At 42.7% G+C, this 19,839-nt stretch overlaps 1 protein-coding gene across 1 annotated transcript in view; it reads left to right on the top strand.

Annotated features, from left to right (window-relative positions):
* The window catches only part of NCKAP1L (NCK associated protein 1 like), a 325,756-nt gene that overhangs the window by 174,375 nt on the left and 131,542 nt on the right, over window positions 1–19,839 (top strand). Inside the window, exon 23 of the mRNA XM_077297911.1 lies at window positions 7,439–7,536. Within this exon, the coding sequence (XP_077154026.1) occupies window positions 7,439–7,536 (98 nt within the window). The remainder of the gene's footprint in view (window positions 1–7,438; window positions 7,537–19,839) is intronic.

Here is a 19,839-nt window from a genome sequence, read left to right as displayed (position 1 = left end):
ATTGTAGTTCCCCCATCACCTTTATTAATTTTGTTGCCCTCCTTTGAACTCGCTCTAGTCCCAGTATATCCTTCCTGAGCACCGGTGCCCAAAGCTGTACACAGTACTCCATGTGTGGTCTAACCAGTGATTTGTACAGAGGCAGTATAATGCTCTCATCATGTGTATCCAGACCTCTTTTAATGCACCCCATGATCCTGTTTGCTTTGGCAGCTACTGCCTGGCACTGGCTACACCAGGTAAGTTTATCATTAACTAGGATCCCCAAGTCCTTCTCCATGTCAGATTTACCCAGTGGTTTCCCGTTCAGTGTGTAATGGTGATATTGATTCCTTCTTCTCATGTGTACATTTATCATTGTTAAACCACTTCTGCCACCTCTCGGCCCAAGTTTCCAACTGATCCAGATCCATCTGTAGCAGAATACTATCTTCTCTTGTATTGACTGCTTTACATAGTTTTGTATCATCTGCAAATGTTGATATTTTACTGTGTAAACCTTCTACTAGATCGTTAATAAATATGTTGAAGGGAATAGGTTCCAACACCGACCCCTGCGGTACCCCACTGGTCACAGCAACCCAGTTAGAGAATATACCATTTATAACCACTCTCTACTTTCTAACACTAAGCCAGTTACTTACCCATGTACACACATTTTCCCCCAGACCCAGCATTCTCATTTTGTGTACCAACCTCTTGTGTGGCACAGTATCAAACGCTTTGGAAAAATCAAGATATACCACATCCAATGACTCGCCGTGGTCCAGTCTATAAACCCATGCTGATATGGAGTTAAGCAGTTATTCTCATTGAGATAATCCAGAGTAACATCCCTCAGAAACCCTTCAAATATTTTACCAACAATAGAGGTTAGACTTACTGGCCTATAATTTCCAGGTTCACTTTTAGAGCCCTTTTTGAATATTGGTACCACATTTGCTATGCACCAGTCCTGTGGAACAGACCCCGTCGCTATAGAGTCCCTAAATATAAGAAATAATGGTTTGACTTACATTACTTAGTTCTCTTAGTACTCGTGGGTGTATGCCACCAGGACCTGGAGATTTATCTATTTAAATCTTATTTAGTTGGTTTCGCACCTCCTCTTGGGTTAGATTGGTGACCCTTAATATAGGGTTTTCTTTGTCTCTCGGCATTAGGACTTGTGTCCACCATTCTCTAGCAATTTTTCTTTAGCAGCAGAACTGTTGCCAGGATTAGTTGAAAGCAGAGGCCGATCACACATTCGCTCTGCCTATGGCACTAAAAAAGCAAAGCACAGTGCTACTCTCAGCTATCATTTTCAGTGTCATAGACATAGAGTGGAGCTTCAGGGCACCTAAGCGACCAACTGCACCATTCAACTCCTCTTAGTGTCAGTATTCTGGCAAAAGATGGGGATCCTGAACCACATCAGTTTAACCATTATCACATATCCAGGTGTCAGTAGACAGACCTCTCCTCTAGACAGAAAGAACAGCGTAGATGCTGCATCCTTAGTTGGATCATAGGAGCCAGATCCCACCTATGTGTTATGACCCCAATGGCGAGGGTCTCAGAGGAACGTGGAAGTCTGCAGAATACAAAAATCCAGCTCATAGGGCAGTGGTAACTGGGTTGACCATATATCTACTCCTAACGCCAACACTAGAAGTAGCCGGGGATCATTCCTACGTTGATTCTAGATGACACGCGCCAGCCGGAGAATCTAGCTACCCCTAGTAGAGGAAAACAAAGACCTTTCTTGCCTCCAGAGAAGGGGACCCCAAAGCTGGATAGAAGCCCCCCACAAATAATGACGGTGAGGTAAGAGGAAATGACAAACACAGAAATGAACCAGGTTTAGCACAGAGAGGCCCGCTTACTGATAGCAGAATAAAGAAAGGTAACTTATATGGTCAACAAAAACCCTATCAAAATCCACACTGGAAATTCAAGAACCCCCGAACCGTCTAACGGTCCGGGGGGAGAACACCAGCCCCCTAGAGCTTCCAGCAAAGGTCAGGATATAGATTTGCAACAAGCTGGACAAAATTACAAAACCAAAACAAATAGCAAAAAGCAAAAGGCAGACTTAGCTGATATAACTGGAACCAGGATCAGTAGACAAGAGCACAGCAGACTAGCTCTGATAACTACGTTGCCAGGCATAGAACTGAAGGTCCAGGGAGCTTATATAGCAACACCCCTAACTAACGACCCAGGTGCGGATAAAAGGAATGACAGAAAAACCAGAGTCAAAAAACTAGTAACCACTAGAGGGAGCAAAAAGCAAATTCACAACAGTACCCCCCCCTTAGTGAGGGGTCACCGAACCCTCACCACGATCACCAGGGCGATCAGGATGAGCGGCATGAAAGGCACGAACTAAATCGGCCGCATGAACATCAGAGGCGACCACCCAGGAATTATCCTCCTGACCATAGCCCTTCCACTTGACCAGGTACTGAAGCCTCCGCCTGGAGAGGCGAGAATCCAAGATCTTCTCCACCACGTACTCCAACTCGCCCTCAACCAACACCGGAGCAGGAGGCTCAGCAGAAGGAACTACAGGCACAATGTACCGCCGCAACAAGGACCTATGAAATACATTGTGAATAGCAAACGACACAGGAAGATCCAGACGAAAAGATACAGGATTAAGGATTTCCAATATCTTGTAAGGCCCAATAAAACGAGGTTTAAATTTGGGAGAGGAGACCTTCATAGGAACAAAGCGGGAAGAAAGCCACACCAAATCCCCAACGCGTAGTCGGGGACCCACACCGCGGCGGCGGTTGGCAAAGCGCTGAGCCTTCTCCTGTGACAACTTCAAGTTGTCCACCACATGATTCCAGATCTGCTGCAACCTATCCACCACAGAATCCACCCCAGGACAGTCAGAAGGCTCCACATGACCCGAAGAAAAGCGAGGATGGAAACCAGAGTTGCAGAAAAAAGGCGAAACCAAGGTGGCGGAACTAGCCCGATTATTAAGGGCAAACTCAGCCAACGGCAAGAATGTCACCCAATCGTCCTGATCAGCAGAGACAAAACACCTCAAATAAGCCTCCAAAGTCTGATTGGTTCGCTCCGTCTGTCCATTAGTCTGAGGATGGAAAGCAGACGAAAACGACAAATCAATGCCCATCCTACTACAAAAGGATCGCCAGAACCTGGAAACGAACTGGGATCCTCTGTCTGACACAATATTCTCAGGGATGCCGTGCAAACGAACCACGTTCTGGAAAAACACAGGAACCAGATCGGAAGAGGAAGGCAGCTTAGGCAAAGGAACCAAATGGACCATCTTGGAGAAGCGATCACATATCACCCAGATAACGGACATGCCCTGAGATAGCGGAAGATCAGAAATGAAATCCATGGAGATATGTGTCCAAGGTCTCTTCGGGACAGGCAAGGGCAAGAGCAAACCGCTGGCACGAGAACAGCAAGGCTTAGCTCGAGCACAAGTCCCACAGGACTGCACAAATGACCGCACATCCCTTGACAAGGAAGGCCACCAAAAGGACCTGGCCACCAGATCTCTGGTGCCAAAAATTCCCGGGTGACCTGCCAATACCGAGGAATGAACCTCGGAAATGACTCTGCTGGTCCACTTATCCGGGACAAACAGTCTGTCAGGTGGACAAGACTCAGGCCTATCAGCCTGAAATCTCTGCAACACACGTCGCAGATCCGGAGAAATAGCTGACAAGATAACTCCATCTTTAAGAATACCAACAGGATCAGCGACTCCAGGAGCATCAGGCACAAAGCTCCTAGAAAGAGCATCGGCCTTCACATTCTTTGAACCTGGTAAATACGAGACAACAAAATCAAAGCGGGAGAAAAACAATGACCAGCGGGCCTGTCTCGGATTAAGGCGTTTAGCAGACTCGAGATACATCAGATTTTTGTGATCAGTCAAGACCACCACACGATGCTTAGCACCCTCGAGCCAATGACGCCAATGCTCAAATGCCCATTTCATGGCCAACAACTCCCGATTGCCCACATCATAATTTCGCTCGGCAGGCGAAAACTTCCTAGAGAAAAAGGCACAAGGTTTCATAACAGAGCAACCAGGGCCTCTCTGCGACAAAACGGCCCCTGCCCCAATCTCCGAAGCATCCACCTCAACCTGAAAGGGAAGTGAGACGTCAGGCTGGCACAAAACAGGCGCCGAAGTAAACCGGCGTTTCAACTCCTGGAAAGCCTCCACGGCAGCAGGAGCCCAGTTAGCTACATCGGAGCCCTTCTTGGTCATATCCGTCAAAGGTTTCACAATGCTAGAAAAATTAGCGATAAAACGACGGTAGAAGTTAGCGAAGCCCAAGAACTTCTGAAGACTCTTAACTGACGAGGGCTGAGTCCAATCAAGAATAGCTCGGACCTTGACTGGGTCCATCTCCACAGCAGAAGGGGAAAAAATGAACCCCAAAAAGGGAACCTTCTGTACACCAAAGAGACACTTTGAGCCCTTGACAAACAAAGAATTTTCACGCAAAATTTTAAAGACCAACCTGACCTGCTCCACATGCGAATCCCAATTATCAGAAAAAACCAAAATATCATCCAGATAAACAATCAAAAATTTATCCAGATACTTCCGGAAAATGTCATGCATAAAGGACTGAAAAACTGAAGGCGCATTGGAGAGCCCAAAAGGCATCACCAAGTACTCAAAATGACCTTCGGGCGTATTGAATGCGGTTTTCCATTCATCACCTTGCTTAATGCGCACAAGGTTGTACGCACCACGAAGGTCTATCTTGGTGAACCACTTGGCACCCTTAATCCGGGCAAACAAGTCAGACAACAGCGGTAAAGGATACTGAAATTTGACAGTGATCTTATTTAAAAGCCGATAATCAATACAAGGTCTCAAAGATCCGTCCTTTTTTGCCACAAAAAAGAATCCCGCACCAAGAGGGGAAGAAGACGGACGAATATGTCCTTTTTCCAGAGACTCCTTGATATATGAACGCATAGCGGTATGTTCAGGTACCGACAGATTAAACAGTCTTCCCTTAGGAAATTTACTGCCTGGGATCAAATCTATAGCACAGTCACAGTCCCTATGAGGAGGCAGTGCACTGGACTCAGACTCACTGAAGACATCCTGATAATCAGACAAATACTCCGGAACTTCCGAAGGCGTAGAAGAAGCAATAGACACAGGCAGGGAATCCTCATGAATACCACGACAGCCCCAACTTGAGACTGACATAGCCTTCCAGTCCAGGACTGGATTATGGGTCTGTAACCATGGCAGCCCTAAAACGACCAAATCATGCATTTTATGTAAAACCAGGAAACGTATCACCTCGCGGTGTTCAGGAGTCATGCACATGGTAACCTGAGTCCAATACTGCGGTTTATTTGCTGCCAATGGTGTAGCATCAATACCCCTAAGAGGAATAGGATTTTCTAATGGTTCAAGAGTAAATCCACAGCGCTTAGCAAATGAGAGATCCATGAGACTCAGGGCAGCACCTGAATCTACAAACGCCATGACAGGATAAGATGACAGTGAGCAAATCAAAGTTACAGACAGAATAAATTTAGGTTGCAAATTACCAACGGTGACAGGACTAACAACCTTAGCTATACGTTTAGAGCATGCTGAGATAACATGTGTAGAATCACCACAGTAGTAGCACAAGCCATTCCGGCGTCTATGAATTTTCCGCTCATTTCTAGTCAGGATTCTATCACATTGCATTAAATCAGGTGTCTGTTCAGACAACACCATGAGGGAATTTGCGGTTTTTCTATCACATTGCACCGAATTAGGTGTCTGTTCAGACAACACCATGAGGGAATTTGCGGTTTTGCGCTCCCGCAACCGCCGGTCAATTTGAATAGCCAGTGCCATAGTATCATTCAGACCTGTGGGAATGGGAAAACCCACCATAACATTCTTAATGGCTTCAGAAAGGCCATTTCTAAAATTAGCGGCCAGTGCACACTCGTTCCAATGTGTCAGCACGGACCATTTCCGAAATTTTTGGCAATACACTTCAGCCTCGTCCTGCCCCTGAGACATAGACAGCAAGGCCTTTTCTGCCTGAATCTCAAGATTGGGTTCCTCATAAAGTAAACCGAGCGCCAGAAAAAACGCATCAAGATCAGCCAATGCCGGATCTCCTGGCGCCAGCGAAAAAGCCCAATCCTGAGGGTCGCCCCGTAAGAACGAAATAACAATTTTTACTTGCTGAGCAGAATCTCCTGATGAACAGGGTCTCAGGGACAAAAACAATTTACAATTATTCACGAAATTCCTAAACTTAAACCTGTCTCCGGAAAACAGTTCAGGAATCGGTATTTTAGGTTCTGACCTAGGATTTCTGATAACATAGTCTTGTATGCCCTGCACACGAGTAGCCAGCTGGTCAACACTTGTAATCAAGGTCTGGACATTCATGTCTGCAGCAAGCATAGCCACTCTGAGGTAAAGGGGAAGAAGAAAAAAAAAAAAAAAAAAAACTCAGAATCTTCTTTCTTATAATCCCTCTTCTGCAATGCATTAAACATTTAATACTGGCCTGGCAAACTGTTATGACCCCAATGGCGAGGGTCTCAGAGGAACGTGGAAGTCTGCAGAATACAAAAATCCAGCTCATAGGGCAGTGGTAACTGGGTTGACCATATATCTACTCCTAACGCCAACACTAGAAGTAGCCGGGGATCATTCCTACGTTGATTCTAGATGACACGCGCCAGCCGGAGAATCTAGCTACCCCTAGTAGAGGAAAACAAAGACCTTTCTTGCCTCCAGAGAAGGGGACCCCAAAGCTGGATAGAAGCCCCCCACAAATAATGACGGTGAGGTAAGAGGAAATGACAAACACAGAAATGAACCAGGTTTAGCACAGAGAGGCCCGCTTACTGATAGCAGAATAAAGAAAGGTAACTTATATGGTCAACAAAAACCCTATCAAAATCCACACTGGAAATTCAAGAACCCCCGAACCGTCTAACGGTCCGGGGGGAGAACACCAGCCCCCTAGAGCTTCCAGCAAAGGTCAGGATATAGATTTGCAACAAGCTGGACAAAATTACAAAACCAAAACAAATAGCAAAAAGCAAAAGGCAGACTTAGCTGATATAACTGGAACCAGGATCAGTAGACAAGAGCACAGCAGACTAGCTCTGATAACTACGTTGCCAGGCATAGAACTGAAGGTCCAGGGAGCTTATATAGCAACACCCCTAACTAACGACCCAGGTGCGGATAAAAGGAATGACAGAAAAACCAGAGTCAAAAAACTAGTAACCACTAGAGGGAGCAAAAAGCAAATTCACAACACCTATGTCCACCAATATTCCATCAATCCCCTTTACATACACCAGTCAGCATGGCCTATGTGAGTGGTACAATGTCATTCATACCTTTCAGAATTTTATAATATATATTTCCTACCATTGATTTTATTTCATTCTTTTGTAGAGATAAAGGCTTTAGCTGAAATGATTGGTCCATATGGGATGAAGTTTCTGAGTGAAAATCTTATGTGGCATGTGACATCTCAGATTTCAGAGTTAAAGGTAAAATATAATGTTTCTGAATGTGTCTAATTTTTGGAATTAGGCATTAAGAGTAAAGATGAGCAGATCGATCTGCGGAGGATCGAGTTTGAGTTGAAATTCTTGAAATTCATGGTTTTATACGAATTTGAACACTTTGAAATACAATTTGCGGTGATCGCCAAAAAAACAAAACTTGCCCAGCCAGCACCATTCCCCACAATGTTGGAGCATCTCTCCTTCCATACAAAAGTTGATAGTGTAATTTACAAGCAAATTGAAGCTTTCCAGCACTGTGATTGGTGGCAAATTTCTCCATTGTGAATCTGATCTTTATGGAAAATTTGGAGAGCCGACGAATTCAAATTTCACATGATCCGCTCATCTCTAACTATGAGTACACTGTATGTGACATTGAAGGAATGCTACAACAGATTATATACGGCACTCATAAAGTCATGAGGGTAGGCGCTCAAGTAGGGTATCCGGCCCAATCTCAGTATGATCAAAATAACTTGGAACTCAATGGAATAGTGTTGAAAAGAAAAAGTTCCATTTTATTTTGCATAGGACACTTTGCTAGGACACATGCTTCCTGTCACTATCGCATGCAGCTTCTGATGAAGGTCTAAATTCAGACCAAAAACGTTCAAACCCCTGTATGCAAAATACAATGGAACTTTTTCTTTTCAACACTATTCCATAGAGTGCCAAGTTTTTTTGATCATATTGTAGGAATGCTGCTAGAATAGTCACAGCAATAGTCACCTACAGTATTTATTCGTAAGCAGCAGCTAACTAGATTTTTTATTTTGACCAAATGCAATGTAAGCTTATTGCTCTAGGGGTTGGGTTATTGTTGCAATTATTGTATCTTAAAGGAATTGTCCAACAATTACAACTCTCCTATCCTACAGAATAGGTGATAGGAGCTTGAATCATAGGGGTCCCAATACATATGTTTAGCACTGCAGGATATGGTCCCTGATGAAGACAGGCCGTGACCAAAGTCCACAGATGACCAAAACGTTGGCCTTTATACATTTTGGAGCTTTATGCTGACATTACAATAAAGCCTAAATTTGATTTTCTGATTTCATGTCCTGAAGTGCCGTTGTAATTTTCTTCTAAATTTGGGTAGATTCTCAATACCACTGTAGCACGCTCACTCAACTGGTAATGTCCAAATATTATACTTGGTCATTTATAGTGGTCCCACCACTGGAACTTCCACTGATAACAAGAACGGGAATCCAAGATACCCAATTAAAAGAAGCGACAGCTGCACATCCATGCTGCGGCTCCATTCATTGTCTATAAGACTGACATAGTGCTGACAAGTAGAGGACTTGGCTTTCTGCGTCAGTCCCATAGATACTCAATGCAGCAGAGTAAACACATGGCTTCTTTGATTTATGCAACATTGAAGACACAAAGGACTGCATGTGGGGTATATACTTGGACTTAGAAAAGAACATTTGGAAAGTTGCATCTTTTGTATACTAGATGAGTTAGAGCAAGATCAATGTTTGTAAAATGTACGTAATCTCTAATATTGCACATTGTACATTTTTTAGTGCTCGGAGATTTAGTTTTCTTCGCCGCAGCTGAATGATTTACATCTGTTAGCCAGCAAAAGTACATCTGGGGGTTCCCTGGTTGCTAGGGGATCCTCACATGTAATCAAGCTGGCTAAGAGATGTAAATCATTCAGCTGAGGTGAGGAAAACTAAATCTCCGAGCACTAAAAAATACTCGGAGGTCACCCGAGCATGCTTGGGAAATCTCGAGTAACGAGTATATTCGCTCATCACTAAACCTGATTAAACCTCTAGTTATTTGGTACATTTTACAACCCCCATAACCACACTCTTATTTTCTGGACGCTATACAGTTGTGCTCAAAAGTTTACATACCCCGGCAAAATTTTTGCTTTCTTGGCCTTTTTTCAGAGAATATGAATGATAACACCAAAACTTTTTTTCCACTCATGGTTAGTAGTTGGGTGAAGCCATTTATTGTCAAACTACTGTGTTTTCTCTTTTTAAATCATAATGAGAACCCAAAACATCCAAATGACCCCGATCAAAAGTTCACATACCCCATTTCTTAATAGTGTGTATTGCCCCCTCTTACATCAATGACAGCTTGAAGTCTTTTGTGGTAGTTGTGGATGAGGTTCTGTATTTTCTCAAATTGTAAAGCTGCCCACTCTTCTTGGCAAAAAGCCTCCAGTTCTTGTAAATTCCTGGGCTGTCTAGCATGAACTGCACGCATGAGATCACCTCAAAGTGACTCAATGATATTGAGGTCAGGAGACTGAGATGGCTGTTATGACCCCAATGGCGAGGGTCTCAGAGGAACAAGTAAGTCTGCGAAGTACAAAAATCCAGCTCATAGGGCAGTGGTAACTGGGTTGACCATATATCTACTCCTAACGCCAACACTAGAAGTAGCCGGGGAACATGCCTACGTTGGTCGCTAGATGTCTCGCGCCAGCCGGAGGACTAACTACCCCTAGAAGAGGAAAACAAAGACCTCTCTTGCCTCCAGAGAATAGACCCCAAAAGTTGGATACAAGCCCCCCACAAATAATAACGGTGAGGTAAGAGGAAATGACAAACACAGAGATGAACTAGGTTTAGCAAAGAGAGGCCCACTTACTAATAGCAGAATGTAGTAAGATAACTTATACGGTCAACAAAAACCCTATCAAAAATCCACACTGGAAATTCAAGAACCCCCGAACCGTCTAACGGCCCGGGGGGAGAACTCCAGCCTCCCTAGAGCTTCCAGCAAGGTTAGGATGCAGATAATGTACAAGCTGGACAAAAATGCAAACAAAAACAAATAGCAAAAAGCAAGAAAGCAGACTTAGCTTAATCTAGCAGGAACCAGGATCAGTAGACAAGAGCACAACAGATTAGCTCTGATTACAACGTTGCCAGGCATTGAACTGAAGGTCCAGGGAGCTTATATAGCAACACCCCTGAACTAACGGCCCAGGTGAGCATACAAGGGATGACTGACATACCCAGAGTCAAATCACTAGTAACCACTAGAGGGAGCCAAAAAGCAAATTCACAACAGATGGCCACTCCAGAACCTTCACTTTGTTCTGCTGTAGCCAATGACAGGTCGACTTGGCCTTGTGTTTTGGATCGTTGTCATGTTGGAATGTCCAAGTACGTACCATGCACAGCTTTCAGGCTGATGAATGCAAATTTGCCTCCAGAATTTGCTGATAATATTCTGCATTCATCTTTCCTTCAACTTTGACCAAGCTTCCTGTGCCTTTGTAGCTCACTCATCCCCAAAACATCTGCGATCCACCTCCTTGCTCTCTCCAAATGTAATGTTTATGGTTGTGGCCAAAAAGTTTAATTTTGGTCTCATCACTCCAAATTACCTTATTCTAGAAGTTTTGAGGCTTGTCTCTCTGCTGTTTTGCGTATTGTAGGCGAGATAGTTTGTGGCATTTGCGCATTAATAGCGTTCTTCTGGTGACTCGACAATGCAGCCCATTTTTCTTCAAGTGCTTCCTTATTGTGCATCTTGAAACAGTCACACCGCTAGTTTTCAGAGAATCCTGTATTTCAGCTGATGTTATTTGTAGGTTTTTCTTTCCATTCTGAGCAATTTTCCTGGCAGTTGTGGACGACATTGTTGTTGGTCTACCTGTCCATGGTTTTGTTTTTACAGAGCCCCTGATTTTCATTTTTGTTAGTTTGAATGCTGCTGACTGGCATTATCAATTCCTTGGGTATCTTTTTGTATCCCTTTCTTGTTTTTTACAGTTCAACTACCTTTTCCCATAGATCTGTTGACAATTCTTTGCTTTTCCCATGACTCACAAACCAGAAATGTCAATGGCTGGATGAAAGATACAAGAGTCTGTCTGGATCCCAGAAACTCACTCAGCTTTTAACTTCTGTGCATATTATCAGGCCAAAATCACCAGGGTATGTGAACCTTTGATCAGGGTCATTTGGATGTTTTCGGTTGTCATTATGATTTATAAAGAGAAAACCCAGTAGTTTGACAATAAATGGCTTCACCCAAACACTGACCATGAGTGGAGAAAAAATTTTGGTGTTATCATTCATATTCTCTGAAAAAAGGCCAAGAAAGCAAAAATTCTGCCGGGTATGTAAACGTTTGAGCACAACTGTAAGTGTCTAAGTAAGTACAAAGGGGGCTTTAAAAATATTGCACATGGCATTTGCACCTGAAGTTTTGCTTAATTTTAGACAGAATTCTGGCACATTTAATTAAGTAATTTTCCCCAATATGCCAAGTTGACTTGTGGGTTGACACTACCCAACCCCCCCCCAAAAAAAATCAATTCTAAGTGCTGGTTACTAGATATTTCCCTTTGGTCTAATTTTCTGTCAATTGCCTGTTGCTGAGTGCAATCTGCATCTAAATGTTGATACCACGAGTTGGATTATATAGGAACTGGTCTTTGCTTATGCTCCTGCTTTCAGTCTGCCAAACTGCATGCAGGCAGTAGAAGTAGGGGGATAAAATAAGTAAAACCTCTGAGCTTTCACAGCTCTTCTATGTTACTATAGTACCCAGAGGTTATTTTGTACTAAACTGTATTTTGAAATAAAAAGTTATTGAAAAAAGAAATATGTATCGCTTTTATATTTGAGCATAGGATTTAATATAACATCAGGCAACATAAAAAAACACAACTAAAAATCATAAAGCTTTGGAGGTGTAATTTTTTATAAATGCCATGAAGATTGGCACAAAAAGTGTGAAAATGTGTAACATCAGTGGCTGATGCTTTCTCTACTGATCACTAATGACAGATGAATAAACTGCTTCAATATACGAAGAGTAGAAAAGGAAAATTTATAGATGTGCCTGCAATTTTGGAAAAGCTTATCCATTTGATACTTTCTGAGAGAAATTGTAGTATTTTTTGCAATTGCATTTTTAACTCCATAACCCGCGGAGCTTTTTTCAGTTTTCGTTTTACACTCCCCTTCTTCCCAGAGCCATTACTTTTTTATTTTCCCATCAATATGGCCATGTGAGGGCTTGTTTTTTGTGAGACGAGTTGTACTTTTGAACAAAATCATTGGTTTCACCATGTTGTGTACTAGAAAACGGGAAAAAAAATCCAAGTGCCGTGAAATTGCAAAAAAGTGCAATCCCACACTTGTTTTTTGTTTGGCTTTCTTACTAGGTTCACTAAATGCTAAAACTGACCTGCCATTATGATTCTCCAGGTTATTACGAGTTCATAGACACCAAATATATCTAGGTTCTTTTTTATCTAAGTGGTAAAAAATAATTCCAAACTTTGTTAAAAGAAAAAAAAATGTGCCATTTTCCGATACCCTTAGCGTCTCCATTTTCCGTGATCTGGGGTTGGGTTAGGGCTAATTTTTTGCGTGCCGAGCTGTTGTTTTTAAAGATACCATTTTGGTGCAGATACAATTTTTTGATCGCCCGTTATTGCATTATAATGCAATGTTGCGGCAACCAAAAAAACCTTAATTTTGGGCTTTGACTTTTTTCTCGCTATGCCGTTTAGCGATCAGGTTACTCTTGTTTATCTTGATAGATCAGGCGATTCTGAACGCGGTGATACCAAATATGTTTATGTTTGATTTTATTTGTATTGCTTTATTTTGAATGGGGCGAAAGTGGGTGATTTGAACTTTTATATATTTTTAATATTTTTAAAAACATTTTTTTTTACTTTTGGCATGCTTCAATAGTCTCCATAGGAGACTAGAAGCTGCCACAACCCGATCGGCTGTGCTACATAGAGGCGTTGTTCAGATCGCCTCCATATAGCACATATACTGACTGGGTGGCGCTCACAGCAAGCCGGCACTGACAACCATAGAGGTCTCCAAGGGACCTCAGGTAGTCATGCCAACACACTGGTTACCCACGATCATGTGATGCGGGTCACCGGTGTACATATTTCTGGCCCGATGGCCAGAAGCGCGATGTAAATGCCGCTGTCAGAGTTTGACAGCGCTTTTTAACTGATTAATAGCCGCGGGTGGATCACGATTCCACCCACGGCTATTGCGGGCACATGTTAGCTGTTCAAAACAGCTGACATGTCCCCAGAAAGATGTGGGCTCACCGCCGGAGCCCACATCAAAAGGAGGGATACCGACATTGGCGTACTGTTACTCCCGATATTGGTAAGAGGTTAAAATGATTCCCCGCCATTGGCATTTTTTGTGTTTTGCTACTAAATCACAACCTGGAATTTCAATTTTTTAGGGTATTACAGAAGTTCATGTAAGGAACATGCCTGCAATTTTGTATATTTGGTTTTCTTTTCTTATTGTGAAGCAGACAACAGATAGGACAAAATAACTGAAATCTTCGGTGTGCATAACGATTCAACCCCCCTAAAGTCAGTACTTTGTAGACTTCTTTTGCAGCAATTACAGTTACAAGTGCATTTGGATGAGTCTCTAAGAGCTTTCCATGTCTTGCTACTGGGATTTTTGCCCTTTTCTTGAGGTCTCCTTCAAGTTAGAAGGTTTCCTCTGGTGAACAGCAATCTGCAAGTCTGACCACAGATTCTCAATTAGATTAAGGTCTAGGCTTTCACTTGGCCCCTCTGAAACATTTACACATTTTGCCTTAAAGGGAACCTGTCACCCCCCCAGGGGCTATTAAAGAAAAAGAGCCGCCTACAGCAGAACTAAGGCTACATTCTGTGAAGGTGGCTCTTATGTTTATTATCCCTAGGAACGCTGAAATAATGAGTTTTAGAAATTTCACGCCATACCTCTATTGAGTCAGGGAGGTATGTTTTCTCCCCCTGACACAATCGCCTCGCAGTCATCCATCATCCCCCTCTGGTCTCCGGGCGCCGCCTCCTCTCTTCCTCGTGATGTCACTGGCGCCTGCGATCTGCAATCAATTCTCGGGCATGAAACATGCGCGCTGCCGGGGAACTTACATCAGGTGAAGTAAGGATATTGTGTCTGCATGTAGCGGAGGCCCGCAATCCCATCCCGCAGTGTGTTATGATGTATTCACACTGCAGGGCTGGGAATCTGGTGCCTGGGCAGTGGCGTGAGTCACTGTGCTCTATTGAATATAGTGCCAATGTCTTGCGATATTTGTGAAGTCTCGCGAGGCTTAGGCACTTCTATCGAGGAGCACAGTAACCCGCTCTACTGCGTAGGCACCAAATTCCCAGCCCCGCAGTGTGAATACATCATCAGGTGATCCTTACATCACCTGATGCAAGTTCCCAGGCAGCGCGCATGGCGCATGCCCGAGAACTCATTGCATAGCGCAGGTGCCGGTGACGTCATGAGAAAGAGAGGAGGCGGCGCCCTGAGGCCAGAGGGGGATGATGGACAGCTGCGAGGCGGTTGAGTCAGGGGGAGAAAACATACCTCCATGACTCAATAGACAGGCTTCCTTTAAACCAATTGAGTGTTGCGTTAGCAGTATGCTTTGGCTCATTGTCCCATTGAAAGGTGAACCTATATCCCAGTGTCAAATCACTGACAGACTGAAACAGGGTTTGCACAAAAATATCCCTGCATTATGCACCATCCATATTCCCCTCAACTTGGACCATTTTCTCTGTCCCAGCTTCCAGAAAATATCGACACAGCATGATGCTGCCACCACAGTTTCACTGTGGGGATGGTGTTCTTGGAATGATGAGATGTTTTGGTTTGGCACCAGACATAGCATTTCCTTTAGTGGCCAAAATGTTCAATTTTGGTCTTATCTGACCACAGCATCTTCCTCCATACATTTGGGGAGTCTACCACATGTCTTTTGGCAAATTCAAAACAAGCCTTACAATTTTTGTGTGTAATTAAAGACTTTTTTCTTCCCACTCTTCCATCAATGCCACTTTTATAGAGTGTACAGCTTATTGTGGTCGTATGGACAGATATTCCAGTCTCTGGGAACTATGCAGCTCCTTCAGGGCTACCTTTTGTCTCTGCGCTGCCTCTTTGATTAGTGTCCTCCTTGCCCAGGCTAAGAGTTTTGGTGGACAGCCCTCTCTTGGCAGGTTTGTTTTGGAACCATGTCCTTTCTACTTGATAATGGATTACATGGTGCTCCAGGGGATCATCAGAGATTGGGATATTTTTTTATAACCCAACTCAGACTTGTATTTCTCAACAACATTGTCCCTGACATGTTTATAGATCTGTTTTGTCTTCTTAGATTGCATGCAGGTGGACTTCCTTTTGCTAAGCATGTGACTTATGATGGTAATTGCTTGCACCTGAAATTTTTAGGGGTTTCATATCAAATGGGGTGAATACATATGCACATACCAATTTTTAGTTACTTGATCCCATAAATTTAATTTATGCCCATATTTTTCTCACTTCACTTCAGCAACTTAGACTATTTAGTGCTGATGCATCACACACAAAACAGATTCTAAAAATATTTAAACACAGGTTGTAATGTATAAAAATTATAATTTAAAAAGCCAAGTGGTTGAACGGGGTAAATACTTTTGTAAGCCCTTGTACTATTGCTAATAATTTATTTAATTACTGGGTATTTGCTCATTTTGTTTTTATCCTAGGGTCTGCTTTTTAAATAGTAAGTTTTAATTTTTAATTTTACAATTTTTTATGTTATTATTAATACAGCATGGACAATCCAAAATCAAGTTAAAACATTATACATTATTGTTATAAATAACAAGGAAACATATACAATACCACTCTACAAAGCCCTTCCCCTTTGAACTCTGTTAAGTATGACCATAATGTTTTCATTTTTCTTTCTACTCAGCGTAGGAAGGCTTATTTTTTGTAGGACGAGTTGTAGTTTTAATTGTGACCATTCTTTTTATTATTCAATATACTGGAGAGAGAGAAAATAAATCCAAGTTTGGTGAAATAAAAGTAAAGCCCTCACAATTTTGCATTTGTTGTTTTGTTTATACGGTTTTCAATGTTTGTTAAAAATAACTTGTGAACATACATGATCCTCCAGTTCAGTACGATTACAACACGAATACCAAATTTGTATAAGTTTTTTTTTTTTTAAGTAATGAAAACAAATTCCGAAATTATATACATTTTTTTGCTTGTGTCACCATTTTCTGACACCCGTAACTTTTTCATTTTTTGTTGAAATAAGTTGTGTGAGGAACTAAAGATATTCCTGGGGACCTCAGTTAGTTAGTTATTAATGCTTTTAAGACTGGAAAAGGTTACAAAAAGATCTCTAGAGAGTTTGGACTTTAGGAATCCAAAACCATTATTACCCTTCCAAGTAGTGTCCAACTAACAAAGGTTCCTCCAAGAGCAAGGCATATATTGGACTCCAAGGTCACAAAACAGCCCAAGGTAACCTTCAAGCAACTAAAGGCATCTTTCACATTAGTTAATGTTAATATTCATGATCAGAATAGCATAGGACAACACTAGTGTGCATGCAAGATTGTATCCAAAAAGAACATTGTAATCCATTTCCAGCTTGCTAAAGGTCAACTGGGCAAGCCAAAAAGTATTGGAGTAAGGTTTTGTGAACTGATGAGATCGAAATGGAGATTTTTTGTAAAAATGATTAGTAATATACCAGCAGTGGTCCTTGGGCAAAACTACTAACATTATAGTGCCTACCTCAATAAACAGGAGAGTGTCACAGACAAAGGGAGTCATGCTGGCTCAGATGTTGTCCAGATTAACAAGATCCGCATCAGATGTCGCGGAACCAGGACATTCTGATGATAAATGGGCTACTGGAACAAACTATATATGGACAAGGCAAGAGAACCTGGATCTGATGAAATGCTACTATAACAGCATACCAAATGAGAGAGGATATATGAAGCGTATACAGAAACTCTGGATGGATACAAGACCTGCATGTCCACTGACTGAGAAACAGCTAGTTACCCAACGTTTCAATGTCATAAAGAGAAAGCTATTGTCACAACTTGAGATGGATCAACTGCACTGCAGATCCACCCCACATGAAGACCTGGAAGAACATGTGCAACCCCCTGAAAATCCTGATCCAATCCTGCAACTAGAGGGCACTGCAGCTGATATGAAACAGAAATTCTTAGATAAACTAAATACCTTCAATGATTATATATACACAAAGATGTGTATGGGTATGCGCTGGCACAGATAACGGGACTGCTGGTAAAGTCTTAAATGGTGTTGTAAAGAAATTAAAAGAACCTTTTTCTAAAATAACTAAAAATACCACATATCCCTGAAATAGGTCTCACATTCAAATAGGTCCTAATGGAGGCACGATGTATACGCTTCAATAAGCGAAATGGACGTTATTTAAAAAAGTACCTTATTGCCTCCGTTGCTGGATGTCAGTTTTCAAAATTAGTTCCGCCAGAAGTTTTTCGGCAAGCAGGATCTAGAATAGGTGGGTGGCTGCCCCGGCCGGTTGGTAGTGCAGCAGGCACGGGGAATAACGGTGACAATTTGCGCCACCATTTTAATTCTTGTAAATACCTTCAATGCCTGAGATTGACTGCCAAGGCTCAGCAAAGAAACACCACCAGACAGTATGCCAAAAGATGCCAATAGAGCACTTACATCAATGCCTACCAATACCATAATGCAAACTGATCTATGCTACTGCCTCAGCAACCATGGAAATGCTTGATGATACAACCAGCAAGAACAACAGAAGTACGTGCCCCCCTTGGAAAGAAGACTGGAGAAAAAAATAAAGGTGACACAAAAGGAAGTCAGCCAACTAACAGAAATAGAGAAGGGTGTAAAGATCAAGAATAAGACCAAGCTGGACAAGTACAAAGGCCTGACTCCCCACTGAAGCCCTAGAGACTGCTAAAAAAAGGCTCACAGCACTCGCTGCAAGACTAGGGAGATACACTAGAGAAGCTGAGGCCAAGAAGATAAATTCCCTGTTCACCAAAGAACCATCCAAGGTGTACTCCAAACTACAGTCACAACACAAAGGCAGCAACTCCACCAATAACAGAGACTGAACAATACTGGAGAAACATATAGCAGAAGGAAAAAACACACAACACCAGTGCAATGTGGCTGCAAGATCTGAGAATGAAACACAGCAACCACCTAGAGCAAGAACCAGTCACCATTACAGAAGCAGACATCCAACAGCGAGTCAAAAACATGAAGAGCTGGACAGCATCTGGTCCCAGATATGATCCACATCTACTGGCTAAAGAAAGTAACAGATGTACATGAACGCATGGCAAAGCAGATGAAACAACTGCTAAAAGCAGGCCACCACCCAGCTTGGGTAACACAAGGAAGAACAGTGCTGATCATGAAGGATCCTCACAAAGGAACAGGTCCATCCAACTATGCCCAATAACCTGCATTACAACCACATGGAAATGCCTGTCAGGCATCATAGCCACCAAGCTACAGAAACATATGAACCAATACATGAATCCAGCTCAGAAAGGCATTGGGACCAACCCCAGAGGCTCTAATCAGCAGCTCCTAGTAGATAGAGCAGACGCTCAAGACACAAGATCTAGACAGCCCAATCTCAGCACAGCCTGGATTGACTACAGGAAAGCCTATGATTCAATGCCACACACCTGGATCTGTGAATATTTGGCTCTCTACAATGTAAACAGGTAATTAAGAACCTTCCTCAGAAGCTTAATGGGGCTATAGAGAACAACATTGGAAGTCAACTCAAGACAACTAGCACAAGTGACCATCAACTGCGGCATATACCAAGGTGATGCACTGTCCCCATTGCTGTTCTGCATAGGCTTGAACCTCCTCAGTCGGATAATTACAGAGTCTGGCTATGGATACAAGTTCAAGAGTGGAAGCACCATCAGCAACCTCCTCTACATGAATGACATCAAGCTGTATGCGAAAAACAAACAAGACATCAATTCACTGATCCACCTGACAAGGATCTACAGCGAAGACATCGGGATGTCCTTCAGACTGGAGAAGTGCTGCCAGTTAGTAATAAAGATAGGCAAGGTATCTGGAGTGGAATTACCAGCAGGACACATAGCAGATGTACAGACATGCTACAAGTACCTCGGCATCCCACAGGGATACAGTAATTATGATGAGGAGGCAAGAAAAGCAACATCCAAATACCATCAAAGGGTAAGACAGGTCCTGAAGAGCCAGCTTAATGGGAAGAATAATATCTGCGCCATCAATACATATGCTCTGCCTGTTATCAGATACCGTGCAGGCATAGTGCGCTGGCCAAAAGAAGAGATGGAAGCTGCAGATGTGAAAACACGAAAGCTTCTCACAATGCATGGAGGTCTTCACCCTAATTCGAGCACCAAAAGATTGTATACCAACAGAAAGGAGGGTGGTCGAGGCTTGATAA

This window comes from Ranitomeya variabilis, chromosome 3, assembly GCF_051348905.1.
Source record: "Ranitomeya variabilis isolate aRanVar5 chromosome 3, aRanVar5.hap1, whole genome shotgun sequence".
Lineage (NCBI taxonomy): Eukaryota > Metazoa > Chordata > Amphibia > Anura > Dendrobatidae > Ranitomeya > Ranitomeya variabilis.
This window is presented reverse-complemented; position numbering and strand designations above follow the sequence as displayed.